This window comes from Chamaea fasciata, unplaced genomic scaffold, assembly GCF_029207755.1.
Source record: "Chamaea fasciata isolate MVZ Bird 193981 ecotype frontalis unplaced genomic scaffold, bChaFas1.0.hap1 SCAF_10, whole genome shotgun sequence".
Lineage (NCBI taxonomy): Eukaryota > Metazoa > Chordata > Aves > Passeriformes > Sylviidae > Chamaea > Chamaea fasciata.
Window position 1 is genome coordinate 26,945,452 of NW_027094095.1, and position 16,172 is coordinate 26,961,623.

Consider the following 16,172-nt stretch of genomic DNA (forward strand, 5'->3'; position numbering starts at 1 on the left):
TTTTGTGAGAAGAAGCCTTTAGGAAACTAAGGGAGCCTAAGATTGTACGAGGAATAATTTGTAGACAAAACCACTTGTTTAGCTGTAACAAAATCAGTGGGAAGCTGATGAATACAGTTTACAGAATTCAGAGGGCTGTGAATTTTTGTTGACTATCAGAGCTACCCGCTCTTTATTTTTGGAAGGCCTATTGTAGTATAATATAATTGATTTCAGAGGCTAGTTTTATAAATTGTTACAGTCAAGGTCATCAGGAATATAAGGACAGTTGGAGTTGCTGCATTACACTGAGGGTTTACAGTTAAATGAAGAATAATGACAGGTAGGTAGCAATGTGCTTTTTATTAGCAACATTTTTCACCAGACTATTGGAGAGCAGTGGTGGCACAGTGCACACACATCCCTGATTTTAAAGCTGCAGATGTAATCCAAATCATCTGAAGCTTGCAGCGTTTGCCAAATATGCCTGTGCTAGCTGCAGTAATGTGTTGAAAAGAGCATGGTTTGTGGCAGAATTACCAGTCATAAAATACATGTTTGTATTTTCTTCGTAGGATCAAGTAGGACACCCTGATTCAGCAGAACTGGCTGGTTGTGCTGCAGTCATCATGAGAAGGCACAGGGTCATTTGTTTCTTAACATATGTATAAGAAAAAGGTAAGAAGCAAGTTCTGCTAAAGAATATAAAGATTCAGAGTTCTGCACCTGAAATGTTTTTTATGTATTCTTATGGATACATATTTATACACATACGCCTTTGTATATGGATGGATCTCTTATAGAGGAGATGATGGAGGATTTTTAGCAATTTGTTGGTTTGTTTTTTACTGAGAGTAATTACCCCATTTTACAGAAAAGATTGTGTCTTTTTTTGTTTGGGGGGGGGGGGGGAAGGCGGGCAAAGTCTTTCTTTCTCAGTCTGTGCTGCAGCCAGATCTCATCAGTTCTAAATAAAGCTATTGCTCAACTCTGAACAAAGTGTTCATTACAGCTGAGGTGCCTGACTCGCGGGGACAGGTAACTCACGGGTGGCCCAAGGGAGCTGGAACAAGATGTGCACTTGACCATTGTTTGTTGGGGTTGAAGGAAGTCTTCAGGAGCCCTGGGTCTAATAAATCAGTCTGTCCAGCCAACCTGGACTTCTGTGCTGTCATGCTGTGGGAAAATGACATTTTCTGGATGTGTGATTTTTATCAGGAGGAATGAGCAATGTTTGATTTCAGGTTGATCATGCCCTTTGTGACTTCCATCTTAGGAGCTTTTCGTAGATTTTTTTTGTGAGGACTCTAATAAACTATTTGAGTATTTTGTTTAGTAGGAGATGACTGAAATGTGTAGGTTCACAGTTTGATATTGAAAGAGTTGTCTCCACAGGACAGCATGACAGAAAATCCTGAGATCCTGTTCTGGTTATTTACATATTCTCTGGTTTTTAGGTCTTTCCTGTGAGGCCAATAGTTGAATGTCAGTATTATTTCCTTTCAGTGCATTTTTTATTAGTGTTTTAATGTGATTATGAGCTGATCATCCACTTCTAAAGACAATTTGAAAGACTAAAGGCTGCCAGTTCCCATGGTGAAAACATCCCAAGGATAATTTAGGACGTACAGTGCAGAAGATGATGGGTTACATAATCCCTTATCACAGAGCCCAACACAAATACGAGTCTGGCTGCTTTGCAGGTATAACACAAGGCCAGTCTCTTGTACAGTTCATTTCCCAGGAGCAAGCTGGCACGTGGGATAGCTGAGCTCCTTGAGAGGCAGTCTCCAAGGCTAAGCCTCTTCAGAGTAACACCTAATTTTCAGGAAGGTTTTTCTGTCCTTTACTTCTGTCTCCTTCTCTCCCCCACTACGCAGCTGAAGTTTGTGTTGTGTCTGAATGCTGTGATGACAAGGGCAGTAATTCTGGGTCGATATGACACATACACATTTCTGGTACATGGGCCTTTAAATTTGGACATCAAGGGAGAGTGAAGCGTGTAAGCTTCATGGAATGTAAGTTCCTTAGTTTCAGAAATGAAGATGATGATAAGCCCGTGCTGTTGTTGTGAGGAAACTGATAAGTAAAACACACTTCCTGAATTATGCATGATCCGTGATCCAACAGGAGCTTGAAAATAATCTAATTTGACAGGCTGCATGTTTTAATTAGCTTTTTGCCCTGAAAGAGAGAAGATGACTCTGCAATGGGTAACTAGTGATCTTGAGCTCTGGACTGACATACCAGTGGATAGTAACTATTGTATTCTTTTTTGTATACAGGGTTAAAACATAAAATTTTACTATTTTTTCCATAGTTAGTATTTTCTGCCAAATCTTTGCTTGGAGGACTGTATTTTTGAAAAAAACATTCCTGTTCTCTGCTCATTGGTGGTTTATACTTTCTTTTCCTTGCAATGGCACAGGATCCTCTCCTTTATATATACTAATAGAATATAGTAATTTAGGAAGTATCTCTCTTTTTTGGTGGCATACAGCTAAAATTACCACTGAAACTTCTTTCTGATTTGCTCATGTTTTTATTCTCCTTTTTCCAGAGTCTAAGTGTTGTGTGTTTGCTCATCAGCTTCTCTCCATGCCATGACTCAGGATATTTGAGCAATACTACAGAGTTTCACAACTATTAAGGATCCTTTAAAAAATATTATGCCAACTTTTGTCCTAAGAGGAACTTGGGGGTTAGAGTAATTCTAAAAGTCTTCCGAAGTTTTATAGTGGTACATGTGAGATGCAGTCAAAAGTTTCAAAAGACTTGTAAAGGAAAATGCTTTTTATTTAGCTTGGGGATTTAATAAAAATATCCAAAATAAAATTAAATTCTAAACCACAGGGAAAACAGCTACTCAGTTATTACAGCATCCGGTGTTAGAGCATTTTATTTTCTCTTTTGATCTTGAGTTGCTGGCTATGGAGAGTTGAAGCATTAGATCTTCAGCTGGCAAATATGTGAGTTGCTGACAATCAGGAAGCCTTGCTGATACCTGTTAGGAACATGAATACTCATTCTCCTTCACTGTCAGACAGAGGAAAGGACATTAAGGACTTCTGTGGATTTGGCAGTGTGTTTTGCCCTTGGCAGAAACTTGCAGAAAAGCTTGGGGGGTTGTTGTGTTCTTTTATATAATAATAATAATAATTTTAGATGTTAGAGCTGAAGATTTGCAGCTGACCTTTCTTGAGAAACACCTACTGCAGCAGACAATGAGATCTCATTTAGAGTGGCTGTCATCTTAGTGACTGTGAGTTTAAAAATAAAAGGTTCTCCGTATATCCTGGTACATCAGTGAGTGAAATAACAATAGTGATATAAAAGGTCTTTTCTCTCTTCAGTTGGAACTCATGAGCACAAAAATTCTTTATGACATTTTTCAGTCTTGCACTGCCTCACTGACAAATACTCTTTGCATCACTGACCTCAGTAGCAGGACTTTGCCTAGGAATAATACATGTCTTCATCAATTGTTTGCTAGGAACAGTGTAATCATTATAATGTAAATTAAATATATTATAAATGGATGTGAAATCACCTGGTATTTTGTACAAATCAGTCCTACTTTTTGAGGCTCCTGAAATGCAGCTGGTGATCAAGGTGAGCAGTTTTTCCATTGCTTATGTTATGATCTGTGCATCTGTGCACAGTAAATGATTTGGCAAATCATCTGTTTTCCTTGCAGAAGGTGTTAATCTAAAATCCCAGAACAGAGGACAAATCTAGGAGTATGTCAGATGACAAGTCTAGTTTATCTTGGAATTATTTTGCAAATGGTCTTTTTTTCTGCTCATGCTTATTGCAATTCTAAGTTACATTAATTTTCTTTAAAACTAGCTTCTGTGTATATCTTTAACACATGCCTTAGTCTAATTATATTAAATAGAAATGTATTTATGTTGTATCATGGTCACCTTTTAAAACAGCCATGTATAAAAATTTAAGTTGACCTTGAAAACTTGAACTCTGCATTTTGTGATATTTTAATGCACAGTCTTTTGCTATCAATAACCTAACTGCAGCTGTTGCCTCTAATAAATACAAAACTGTTGTACCATAAATATTTATAATTTGTAAATACAAAATGTTGTAGTAATGGAAATAAAGGCGGTTGATGTTTTCTTCAAATCCAGATACTGTGGGAATAATGGTAAGGTATTGTTTTAAATTGGAAGCTTCCTCTAATATGTTGTGTCTCTGGTGGAAAAAAGCAGGTTTTTAATTGAGCTGTCAGGTCTTACACTGCTTCATGCTGCAAAACAAGGTTCTCACCCTCTCCTCCTCCATTGCCTTATTTCACAACAGCTCTGAAATCCAGCTCTGAAGAGAATAAGGCTGTTTTGGATGGTGTTCAGAGAACAGATCAAATCAAGGTCTCTCTGTGGTTTATAGGTTATGGCACACATTTCCCACTGAAAATGTCTCTACTGGTAGTGAGTGTTTGGATAAAATGAATCAGGGTGTCTTGTTGTTACAAGACTTTGGTAGTGAGGAGTCCATGTTACTGCTGTTAGGGCAGAAAATTAGTTATTATGTGAAGACAGTTATGTAATGATTCAGGGTTGGGTTTTTCGCTTTGGTTTTGCTTTTTTTCCCCCAAATTTCTCTCTTGTCATCTTCTTTTCTAGCCTGAGAGCATTATGTCTTGATGAGACTGTTTACTTCTGTGCATTTTGCTGGATTTCCAGTGGCTGCCTTTCAGGGAAGCAAGGATTATTAAAGTAGACATTTTAAGAGGTAGCACAATTCAAGTAACACCCATTAAGTCCCTTAACAACTTTTACAAGTATGAATCTTTGAAGCATCTCGAGAGAAATGAGGACTGACACAGAGTACTGCTAGCCTACTGTACATTAAAAAATCAGAAGCACAGGGAGTTTAAACTCCTTGCTCAAAGCCACATGAGCTAATTGGTGGTAGCACAGATCTGAAAGTCAGGTCTTCAGATTTTTTAGCTGGCCTTTCTGGTTCTCTAGACTGTGGGGTTTTTTTCAGACTGGTGTCGCAGCAGTTTTGCTCTTACCATTATGGTGATCCTGATAGCCAGACACATTAATGTGAGAGACTGGAGGTAATAAAATCCAAAGCAAGTTTGGGGAGGTTGTTAATCTGAATGAAGCAAGTTTCAGCACAGAAATAATTTTTATTCCTGGAAAATACTTTTGATTTATGTCTGCAATGTATGTAAAATTTGATTTACAAAGGACTATTCCCCTTAAATCAGGACAATATGTAATGGAACACTGCTGACTGAAGGTTAAGCATCTGATTGTAATTTGTTCTCTGGCAGGTTTAGACAAGGATCTGGTGGTCGTTCCCTGACAAATGGAGAACTATTTCCAAGCAGAGGCATATAACCTCGATAAGGTTTTAGATGAATTTGAGCAAAACGAAGGTGAGTCATTTCAGACAGGATTGTAGATGCACATTTCTCTTCTACAGAGAACACTATCCAAGAGGGGGAGATCTGTGATACCCTTTGTGGGTTTGAGTTGCAAATTAATCTCAGAATTTACAAAAAACATCTGTTAATTTTGCATGGTATCTTGAGAATTTCTTAGTAGCATTCTCTTCTGCTTCCATTCATCTTGTTTGCCTTTGTAAAATTTCTTACTCTTTTAACAGCAAATGTGCCATACACTTTTAAAGAAAGGTTTTGTGAAGCTTAATCTCAGTAGCAATATTTAAATCATTTATTTTAAACAAATCAGGCAAAACTTATTTTAAGCTTCTTTTGCAGAAATATTTTATTAGGTCACATAAATCATATAATGAAGGTTATCATGTTCAGTGCACATGTTTTGCTTAGTTTAATTGTTAATTCTTTGCTGTCAAGGAAGTTGAACTGTTCATTTTATGGGGGTGAGAATCTTTCTAGGCACTTGTAGCTGATATAATAATCAATACTTTAAAGTTACTTTTGCAAATTCAACCTGAAACTGTTTGGAGTAGCTCTAAACTTCTTGAGTTCTAGAAACATTATGGAATTACGCTGCTAGTGATTGACCAAGGATGTTGGTTATGGCAGGTGAGCTTTATTTTTGCGCCTATATTTGAACACTTCTGCATTTCTATTTGGGACATTCTAGTGCAGCAGGATTAATAGAACCTGTAGCTTTAATATGACAGTAAGTTTTCTTGTTTAAACACTTTTTCAGATGCCACTGTGTCACCTACTCTGCTGGGAGCAAAGTGGAATCAGATTCTAGATCCGCCCTCTCGTCGCCTGTCATTCAACTCGACTGTGGCCAACGTGAATGAAGCTCCAACTCCTAATGAATGTCAGCAGAGATTAAAGTCTTTCTCCTTGTCCCACTCAGTGACTACGCCAACAGGAGGAGGAGATCGCTGTGCTAATGGAAAGGATTTTAGCATAAACCCAGAGACCTCAGTCATGTGGATTGATGATCAGGCAGCAGCAGATGATCAGTTGATTAAAAGAAATAGCAATCGGGATGATCAGTGTAACTCTGTGGAAGCAGGAGAAAAGAAATGTGGAAATACAGCTTGCTTGCCGGAGGAGAAAAATGTGCTAGTGGTGGCAGTCATGCACAACTGTGACAGAGGAACACTACAAAGTGGTGATGTGGTGGATTGTACAAATTACAACAGTCAGTCCCTAATGGACTCTATTAGCTTTACACTGGATAATGAAAACCGACAGAGTGACCAGTTTAGCGTTACTGTAAATGGATCCACAGAAAAGGATATTGATACAGAAAAGCAAGTAAACAGGCTGTGCACTGAAGATGACTCTCTAAGTCATTTGGTTGATGCTTCATCTGAAAGCCTGACTGCTGCATGCCCCTCCTCTCGATTGAAGGAGGATTTTAATATGAGTAAAGATTTGCTCTTTTCAGAAGCTACAACTGCAGGGATCAATGCAGTGACTCTCTTACAGAGACCAGTTGATGGTACTGCTAAAATGCAAGAAAATTGTGTGTCAGTTGAAAATTTCACTAGTAAAGCCATTCCTCAGAGAACAGATCTAGAAGCTAAGAACCCTTCTGGTTCCAGTAGTGGAAGCTTAATCGTAGAACAGGAAACAACCCAGCAGTTGCAGTCCAGGCTATCTGGGCTCGCTGAAACCTGTCAACCCAACGTGGCTGGAAGTGGCAGTTACAAGGAATGTGTTGCTGAGGATGTTAGTGCCACTGAAAGCGAAGTCATTGAATGTGATAAAAATCTCGGCACAACAGAATTGCACAGCATGGCAGAATGTTACCCTGAATCTCAGGAGATGACTAATTGGGAGCTGACAAAGTCGAATGAGATGAATAATAAGCAAACTCTAGGAGAGAATGAAAGACTTCTGCAGACCAAACAGCCTGATGATGCATGTGGGAATAGCAAAGAAGATGAAGATGGGGTATTGGAGGCAGGCATAGACTTAAAAGGGTGTGGTACAGATGAGCTTGGAGGATCCAGTCTCTCTGATGTGATGGCTACATCAGCAGCAAGCTCTCTGTCTAATGGTTGTGATTCCTATGGAATGCAGAACCCAGTTGTTGCTCATGTTCCAAAGACTTTACCCTCCAAGGAAGACTCGGTAACAGAGGAAAAGGAGATCGAGGAGAGCAAGTCAGAATGTTACACTAATGTTTATGAACAGAGAGGAAATGAGACCACAGAAGGGAGTGGTCTTATTTTAAACAGCACTGGTGACCACATAAAGAAAAACTATTTACATAATCTTTGTAGTCAGGTTTCATCCATGCAAGGGCAGACTTCACCAAAACCAATGACTAACCTGCAATATATCAGTGTTCCTTTTGGTGGTGCAAGACCTAAGCAACCCACAAATCTGAAACTGCAGATTCCGAAGCCATTATCGGACCACTTACAAAATGACGTTATTCCCCCAAATTGTGGAGGTAATAGTAAAAACAAAAATGTCTTTGGTAAGACACAGTTAGGGGATACAGCAGACACGTTTCCTGGTGAAACATCCTCAAATGCCTCTGGTACTGGTTCTAATGGGGAACATTTGGACGAGTATGAATCTGGAGTCTCTAATAGTTCGTGCCTTGCAGTAGCCCCAGATAGTCCAGATAATGATCTCAGAGCTGGTCAGTTTGGAGCTCCAGCCAGAAAGCCTTTTACGACTTTGGGTGAGGTGGCTCCAGTGTGGGTTCCAGATTCTCAAGCACCAAACTGTATGAAATGTGAGGCCAGATTTACATTCACCAAAAGAAGGCACCATTGCAGAGCCTGTGGGAAGGTAAGTTCATGTTTTGTGAATCAGCTCAAAGCACCTTTTTTTCCCCTGATACTGCACAACGTTGCATCAGAGGGTTCGCTAAGCTACTGGATACAGTTACCTGTGACATCTCTTCCTAAAAAGCTGTGTCTGAGTGAAGCAAAAATGGGAATTTCTGAGCTCTGATCTAGTCAGGGTGCCAGTAAAGAATAATTGTTATTAGTCTGAATGAGCAGTATTTGCAGATTGCCATGATCATCGTCCTTGGGTTTATGTCAGAACTCTCATAAAATGACTAAGTGCAGGAAACTGCTTTACAGAAATTACTGCATCAATAATCCCATTACAGTTACTGAAACAAACTTGTGCATTGGGAATGGGCTGTTGGATTGCTGGCATTCCTGCTGGTTTACACAGCTGATCAACTCAGTTCTTCTCAGTCTTTACTGTTCTCATATTGCCTACATTATTTTAAATAGTATTAACATGTATTAAACATACATTTGCTCCGGGGGGGGCGGGGGGGGAAGTGGTTAACTGTAACCTGGTAGATGTCCACAGGGTGAAAAATGTCATAATGAAGGCAATTAAAACATAATTTCTGTATCACTTTTTGTTGTGTAAGAAATACTTCATTGTAAAGGGTGTTTTAAAATTTGATGTATGTACCATCTAGTGAACTCCAATTCTTATGTGATGAGTTTATTGTAAATTATTAACTTGTAAAGTATTTCCAAATATCTTTTACTGAAATACATGTCAGTGACATAAGTAGGAACTCAGGGAAAAAGTAATGATGATTCAAAAGCAGTAAACTAACACTCTTGTCAATTAGGTATTAATGAATACTGTAAAAAGAAATACTAAAACCAATGAGAACTGGAATAAAAATAACTTTGGTTCATTTAGGCCTCATTCAGAGGTTTTTGAAGTTGATTACAAGACCTCCTGGCTGCTATGGGTGATAATTTTTGCTGCTAGAAGAGTGCACGGAAAGCAGAATGATGTGGATAAAGGAGTTAAAAGAAGCAAATCTATCAGGAAAGCTCAAACCCTTATTCCAGCTGGTTGTAGAAGCAGCCCAGCAGAAGCCCCAGGCTTGCTCCTGTGAGATGGAACACGTGTCCCTTTAGGAGCCAGAATACACAGCTCTCAGTCTCTCACTGCAGAAATGCTGAGCTGCCTTTCCCAGGACACTTTGAAAGGCTGAGCACATGTTCCTTGTGCACTGCTCCAGGACTTGCGGTTGGTTCTGCCCATCCTGCTGCAGCTTGGTTGCAGTGGAAGTCCTGATGTGGAGGCAGTAGCCACAGGTGATCACTGAGCATCACATAAAGCACATGCTTCAGTGTATTTGTGGTTTATATCATTCTTCTCATGGCAGTAAAGGAGAATCTGTAGGGCATGGTAGTTAAAGGCTTGTCCATGATTGTAGTTTTGATATGTTAACTTATACTGTTACTTAGGTATTTTTTTTTTTTTAGTTGAACAAATATAACTTCAATTTTCATGTGCAGTAAAATTTTCTACTTGTTTTTGTGTCTTAAACAAGTTTGTTGCTTGGATTTAACTGCTTCTCTGTAACAACTGAAGCCCTCAATTGCACAAATGAATGCAGAAAATTATAATATCTGTAGATGGATCAAACATGAATTGATGGAACAAGGCCAAAAATTTCTATGTATTTTTTTTTCTTTTTCTTTTTACATTCTTCTAACAAACGCTGAGAAGAACCACAAGTGCCAGTGGGTTTTTTTGATTATATGTGGGAAAAGGATAAAATGAAAAATCCCTCTGCTCAGTAGACAAACAGTTCAGTAGACTTAGAATGGATTGTTTTTAGAAGCTTTTGTTAGCAAATGTTTGTCTGGGCCAAATTTGCACAAGTGCAGCCAAAAGATGTGGCAGAAAGGACTCATTAATAAATGCTAAGGATCAGTGTAAGTCAAATAATACTTAGCACTTACTGCAAATTGCTTTACAGCCCTTAATTCCTGTAATGATTCTGAGCTGAGAGAGAGAGAGCAAAGCTTTGACAGACAAGCTCTGATGAATGTGGCTGCAGTGGCTTGAGAAATCCCAGTTCTCAGCTGTCTGCTCCTGCTTTCTGTTCACCATCCCCAGCCCCAGAGCAAGTCCTGTGGACCATGCGTGGTGTAGGTAACTACTGAGCCACAGGGATGCTTCCACTTTTTTAATGTCTCAGTCTCACTTTAAAGAACTGGGGAGACAACACCTTCAACTCTTTCAGTTCATTGTTTCTAAAGGAAGTCATGGGATTAAATGTTTTGAACACCAGCTTTAGCATAATGGTTTCTTTTTAAGCTTTATTAGCATCATGACAAATGATTTTAGTAGGGAGGAATGCATCTGTTTCATTTGGGAATAAACACTGCATTTAAAAATAGTTGAGTGGCAACTGGGAAGTCTGTCCGGGTTTTTAATTTCAGAATAATAATTGCAAAGTTAAAGGGTGGTATGAACCGTTTGGATTGGTTACAGTAAATTTTGAGTTAAAATTAAGAACCCAGTGAATGTGTGTGAACGGATTCATAAATTATATGTTATGAATTTATGTACTTTCTGTTGTCAGATGAAATCATCACCCTTGATAGGACAACCAGAAAATTTGTATGCAATCCTTTTTATTTACAACCAAAACTGTATTTTTCCACTAAAATATTTAAAAAACCCCAGCAATTCCCCTAGCAACTAATGCTTTAACAGCTCCTGGTGAACCTGAAAAGCCTAGTAACATAAAAACTTGCTTTGACACAGCTCTGTTGTTTTTTTATGGCATGATGTACTGAGATAATTACTTGGTGATTGTTAATAACAAGTCTGACTTGTCAGTTGTGCTGGATTGCATTCTCTGCGTTACTGCTGCTCAAGGCTGATGCAGCCTGAGAGAGGAGGTGGGGATGTTCTGTCATTGCTTCTGTTTTCTCTTTTAATATTTAAATCATTACATTTGGGAGCTTTCATGGATGCACAATGTGTTGTTTGGAAAAGGGTCCTAAATTAGATATTAATTTGTGTTGGGCCTTCATTTATGGTTCACAACATTGATTTTTCCATGTTCAATACCGAATGAACTTTTGACTGGAAGTTTCACCCATTGAACTGAAATGCTGTCAAATGTCTCTAAAATACGCTGTGATGTTGTTATTAATATTCCCTAGAATACTTGTAAATTGGGTTAAGATGTAAGTGCAGAAATCAGATTGTTCAGGTGTATTTAGTTTGGTTTTTTAAAGGTTTTCACATATGTGAAAGGGTGGATTTTATTTTTGCATTAAAATTCCAGTGTATGCTTAATTATATTTTGTTTTTGAAATGTTTGAGTTGTCATAATTAGAAAACATTGAAACTGGTTCTAATGAGACAAGGCTGAGCTTTCTGCACCTTTGATTTTCAACTCTCATGTTGAGTTCAGAACCTGTATTTGCTTATTTTAAACACTTGCCACTAACAATCAAGTGCAGATTCCTTGCAAGCAACAGGCTGCAAAGTAGTTGTAATTTGGTGTGATCTTTAACTTGGTTGAAATTTAATTAGGCTTAAACATATTTATATATAAGAATCCTATGTAACTTCTTGTCTATATTACAGAAATAATACTGCTGGGGTGATGGATTTTTTTTTTTTAATTTAGAAAGCATTATAGATCATCATAATGCATAGTGAATTGCAGAGATAATATCCACCCATAATTAAATTTTGAAATTCTCTCTTGATATCTGAACTCATTTGTTAGGCAGCTGCTGCTGTTTCTAGATCTCCTGAGTGTGACATTACCTTTCTGCAGGAAATGGATGTTCATCAGTATCTTCACATCACCTGAAGAACAACCTTGAGGAACTGCTGGGTTTTTTTTAAAATAAAGACAATATAATCATTTGAAACAAATAAGAAATCATTAGCGCACGTGTTCTGCAGGATTTTAAGAAGGCAGTTGCTATTGTAGGATCATATCTGCGTGCAAGTGTGTTTTGGTGCACAAGCCATGCTCGTGTTTTATGGTTTTGCTTGTCTGGAGGAAGCCTCAGGACTGTTTCCTGCCCAGGACTGGGGAGTTTTTAGAGCTGGCTCAGGGGAGAAGGAGCAGCGCTGCAGCTGCATCTCCACTGCACTTTCTGCTCCCTGGGCTTTGCCCCAGCCCCTTTAGCAGCCAGGGTGCACAGAATGCAGTCCTTGAGTCCTCCCAACTCTTGTGATGCTGTGGTGTTTGTATTCATGTCAAAATGAGCTTTTTTCTAGGAGTGGAGCAAGGTTTTCTTGCAGTACTAATGTCATTCAGCTTTCTTAAATGTCTTGGTTTATATGTTGAACACTTAAAACATTTTGACAATCACTATTCTTCCTCAACCAAAGAATAGCTTGCTGGATATGAAGAGATTAAGCAGCTGGAGTTGCTAATAAAGAATCACAGAATTTTTAGGTTGGAAAAACACCTCTTGAGATCATCAAGTTCAGCCTGTGACTAGTCACCACCTTGTCAACCAGATCGTGGCACTGAATGCCACGTCCAGTCTCTCCTTAAACATCTCCAGGGACAGTGCCTCCAGCACCTCTCTGAGCAGCCCATTCCAATGTTGAATCACCCCTTCTGTGAAGAAATTCCTCATGATGTCCAAAACCTCCTTCTATTGTCCAATTCCATGTAGATGAATTGTGCTGCTGCAAAAAATCAGTTAATTAAGTTTGAATTAATCTGTGCCATAGCAGTCTCTCACATATATGGAATACTTGTGCATTGGATTCCTGTTTAATTCTAGGAAGTACTCATGCTTCTTCTAAAACTGAAGTTAATTCCCAAATTGTTAATTCTATGAGGGATTGTAATGTGGTAGGTATTTATTATGCCAAACAAATTTAAAAAACCCCACAGTGCAGTATCAGGACAAAATGCATTTATGTGTTCCACACAATAATCATCAGGATTAGTAGTGCAGGCACCCTGGGTAGGTATTGGTCACTGTGGCTTTAATGGGAAAATACTGATTTTTTTTTTTTTAACTTCTGTATTTTGCATTTCAAGAGCTTTGCAGACACTCAGTTGTCCAGATCCATCAGTTTGTCCCGTATCTGTGCCCAGCCCTGAGCAGTTTCCCCTGTGTTCCAGGTGTTTTGTGCTGCGTGCTGTAGCCTGAAGTGCAAGCTGCTCTACATGGACCGAAAGGAAGCCAGAGTGTGTGTGATCTGCCACTCAGTGCTGATGAATGGTGAGTGGGGAGGGGATCCCACATGTGGCACTTCCCTGGCTTTGTGTGCAGCTGCAGTCAGGGCATTTAAAAAGAAAAATATCAAAATACTTCATTTGTATGGGTCGGTATTCTAAAAGAGTAACGGTGCTTGAGAGGCTGGCGTGGGATCCCTGTGAAGAGTAGAAAAACTGGTAAGGTTGCAGTGAGTTTGACAGCTTTCATTTGGGAGTGCTCTACCAGGATTGCAGAAGCTGTGACTTTTGGGGTTTTTTTGCTGTTGATTCAGAAGTGTACTCTGCATCTTTGGTTGCCTGAGTAGATAACCTGCTACGCATTTAGATGGAATGCCGAAGAGTAGAGTAATGCAGTTGTGCCTGTTCTAGATTGTGCACTGTAGGAGATTGGGAAAGTTGTATTTATCCACAGATTAATCCAGCTCCTCTTCTTAACTCCTTGGTGCTAGAGTAGGAGGTCTTGTCTAAATACAGGTCCACAAAAGTAGACAGCTGAGCTTAGATTGTTACTTTCAGGCATTCCTGGAGAGTGTCAAACCCAGGGTGGTGCTGTGGCTAAAAGCCTGATGAGAAACATAGGACACAGGAGAGAGGTCACAAGTGGTTCTGCAGTTAACATGCAGAACTGATAGGAAGTTCTATCACCTCTGCTCGGTGTGAGGAAAAACTCTGGGTTTGACCAGCAGGCTGTGGAATGTATTTTGTGTGTTCTTTATTGTATTAACACTTTAGAGCTGTGCGATAAATATGGGCAAACACAGAGCACTCTCTTGAGGCCTGTGAAAATCTCCCGAACTTCCCACACTGGCAGTGATGATCTGTCCAGCTGAGTTATGCCCATGGCACTGAGACAGCTGCTGCTGGAAGTCTCAATGTTTAGTTTTTCTGTCTTGAATTGAGAAAGCAGAGAAATTGGATTAGGTTGAGAGAGGGCCCATGTGAGTCCTTAAATCATGAGATAACCTGGTTCGTCGTGAGGAATTCCAGGCATTTTGGCTTATTAGTGGGAAGGTGAATGGGTGTCTTGGTCCTGGGGTATAAATATATATCTGGATCACTGAGACTTGATGCCAGAAGTGAATTCAGTGGTAGAGGAAAGTCTGACAAGTGCATTCTAACATGTAAAAGGTAGAATGAGGACTCAGAAAAATTTAGGCTATTAATGCAAACTTTTAATTGTTAGGATAACTGTTCAGTAATTATCAGGATGATTTATCATGGAATCCCCATTGCTGCAATTGTTTAGCTAAACTTTGGAGACTGTTAGCAAAGATTCTAACCAAGAATTGGTTAGGAAAATTGTGGTTTGTGTCAGCATCACACAAAGTAATTATGGCAGTATCTTTCCGTATTACTGCATAGTGGATTATTTGGGCTGTTTTCAGAAAGATCTCTTACTTTGTTGAACATTTAAACTAAAACACTAAACCTAAGGTCATAGCTTTATTTTTTCTCTGATGAATTGAGTATTGGTTCAGGTTTGGTTGAAAGTAACTGAGTGCTTAGTCTTGAGATGAGAATATAAAATTAGTAGACGGTATCTGTTATTAAACAGGAATATAATTTTCTCAAAAAAATTTCAAAAAGTTGAAACGTTTCAAAAATATTTACCATTTATCAGTGTGCAGTGGTAGGTTTTAATTATTCTTTACTCTAGGCCAAATGTGTAAGGTGTCAGGAAATCGTAGGTTATAGTATCTAGAAATTAAAAATGAGTCCCAGTAATGGTGCTGAAAGGGTTCTAAACTGTTAAATTTTGGGATGGAGAAATGAACACATTTCAAGGTGTGCAAGAACAAGGAATTACAAATACACTAAACAAGACAGCTGGCTCTGTGGCGGTGAGTAGGATTAATTCTCATCTGGGGGAAGGGAAGAATCTGCAAATATTTTGGTTGAAACCAACGTGTTGTTTTAAAAAGACCGAATAAAACTGATCATATTATAATGATTTCATTTGGAAGCCTCTCTGTCCTGTTGCCAGGGCACACGCACATTAATGGCAGCAAACAGTGACACCAGTGCCTGGTTCCTTCCAGGGCCAGTGCTGTGCTTGCCCTGTCTCCTCCTGTTCCTGTCCCTGCTGCCGTGCTTGGTGGTGATGCTTTGGGCTACTGGTTAGCTAACCTGATTGTATCCCACCCCTCCTGATCCTTCCAGTGTCTTTGTCAGTGCAGGTTTGGGGTTTTTGTCCCCGTCAGTGCTGCAGGTTAAGCATTAATGTTTGCACAGTTCTGGAAGTGGGGGTAGGAGCTGTAAAAGCAGTTGTTTAATTTGATTGCTCGGTACCTGGTTTGTGTTTGACTGGGGCGTGAGGGGAGGGTTGTGTGTGTTTTCTGGCACGTTTCCATGGCCAGGCTATGTGTTTCATCAGTTTCCAATGCTATTTTTAGCGTATTTTCAGTTGGTAGGTATGCTGACTTGGCACTTTGCTCCATTTAAAGGAGGCTTTAAGAATGCTCTTTTACTTTTCTAATAAAGGAGCCCTGGATGTGTAACTTTGTGCATTTTTGAAACTTTCTTCTTTCAGGACTGTGTTAGTTTAGCACAGATAGTCAGGAGCAATTGGTGATTTCCTTTGAACTGATAACTAAAATAGCCAATTGCATGCAAGGATACACCTCGGGGTCACAAAAGTTAGAAAGAAACTTGAAATAGCTTTCTCTTTCTTCCGCCTTCACAGGAGGTAAGGCAGTCCTGGCTCTCCCCTTTGGAGGGGGCCCGGCCTGCCCGGGCTTTTCACGGGAGTCCCGCCCGGCC

General features: G+C 39.4%; 1 protein-coding gene across 3 annotated transcripts in view; it reads left to right on the forward strand.

Moving 5' to 3' along the window:
* ZFYVE9 (zinc finger FYVE-type containing 9) overlaps nucleotides 1-16,172 on the forward strand; it is a 56,209-nt gene that overhangs the window by 15,908 nt on the left and 24,129 nt on the right. For all 3 annotated transcript variants that reach the window (XM_066192820.1, XM_066192822.1, XM_066192819.1), the window contains 4 exons: nucleotides 555-657; nucleotides 5,282-5,386; nucleotides 6,150-8,212; nucleotides 13,317-13,416. In XM_066192820.1, coding sequence (XP_066048917.1) covers nucleotides 5,317-5,386; nucleotides 6,150-8,212; nucleotides 13,317-13,416 — 2,233 coding nt within the window. In that variant the 5' untranslated portion in view covers nucleotides 555-657; nucleotides 5,282-5,316. The remainder of the gene's footprint in view (nucleotides 1-554; nucleotides 658-5,281; nucleotides 5,387-6,149; nucleotides 8,213-13,316; nucleotides 13,417-16,172) is intronic.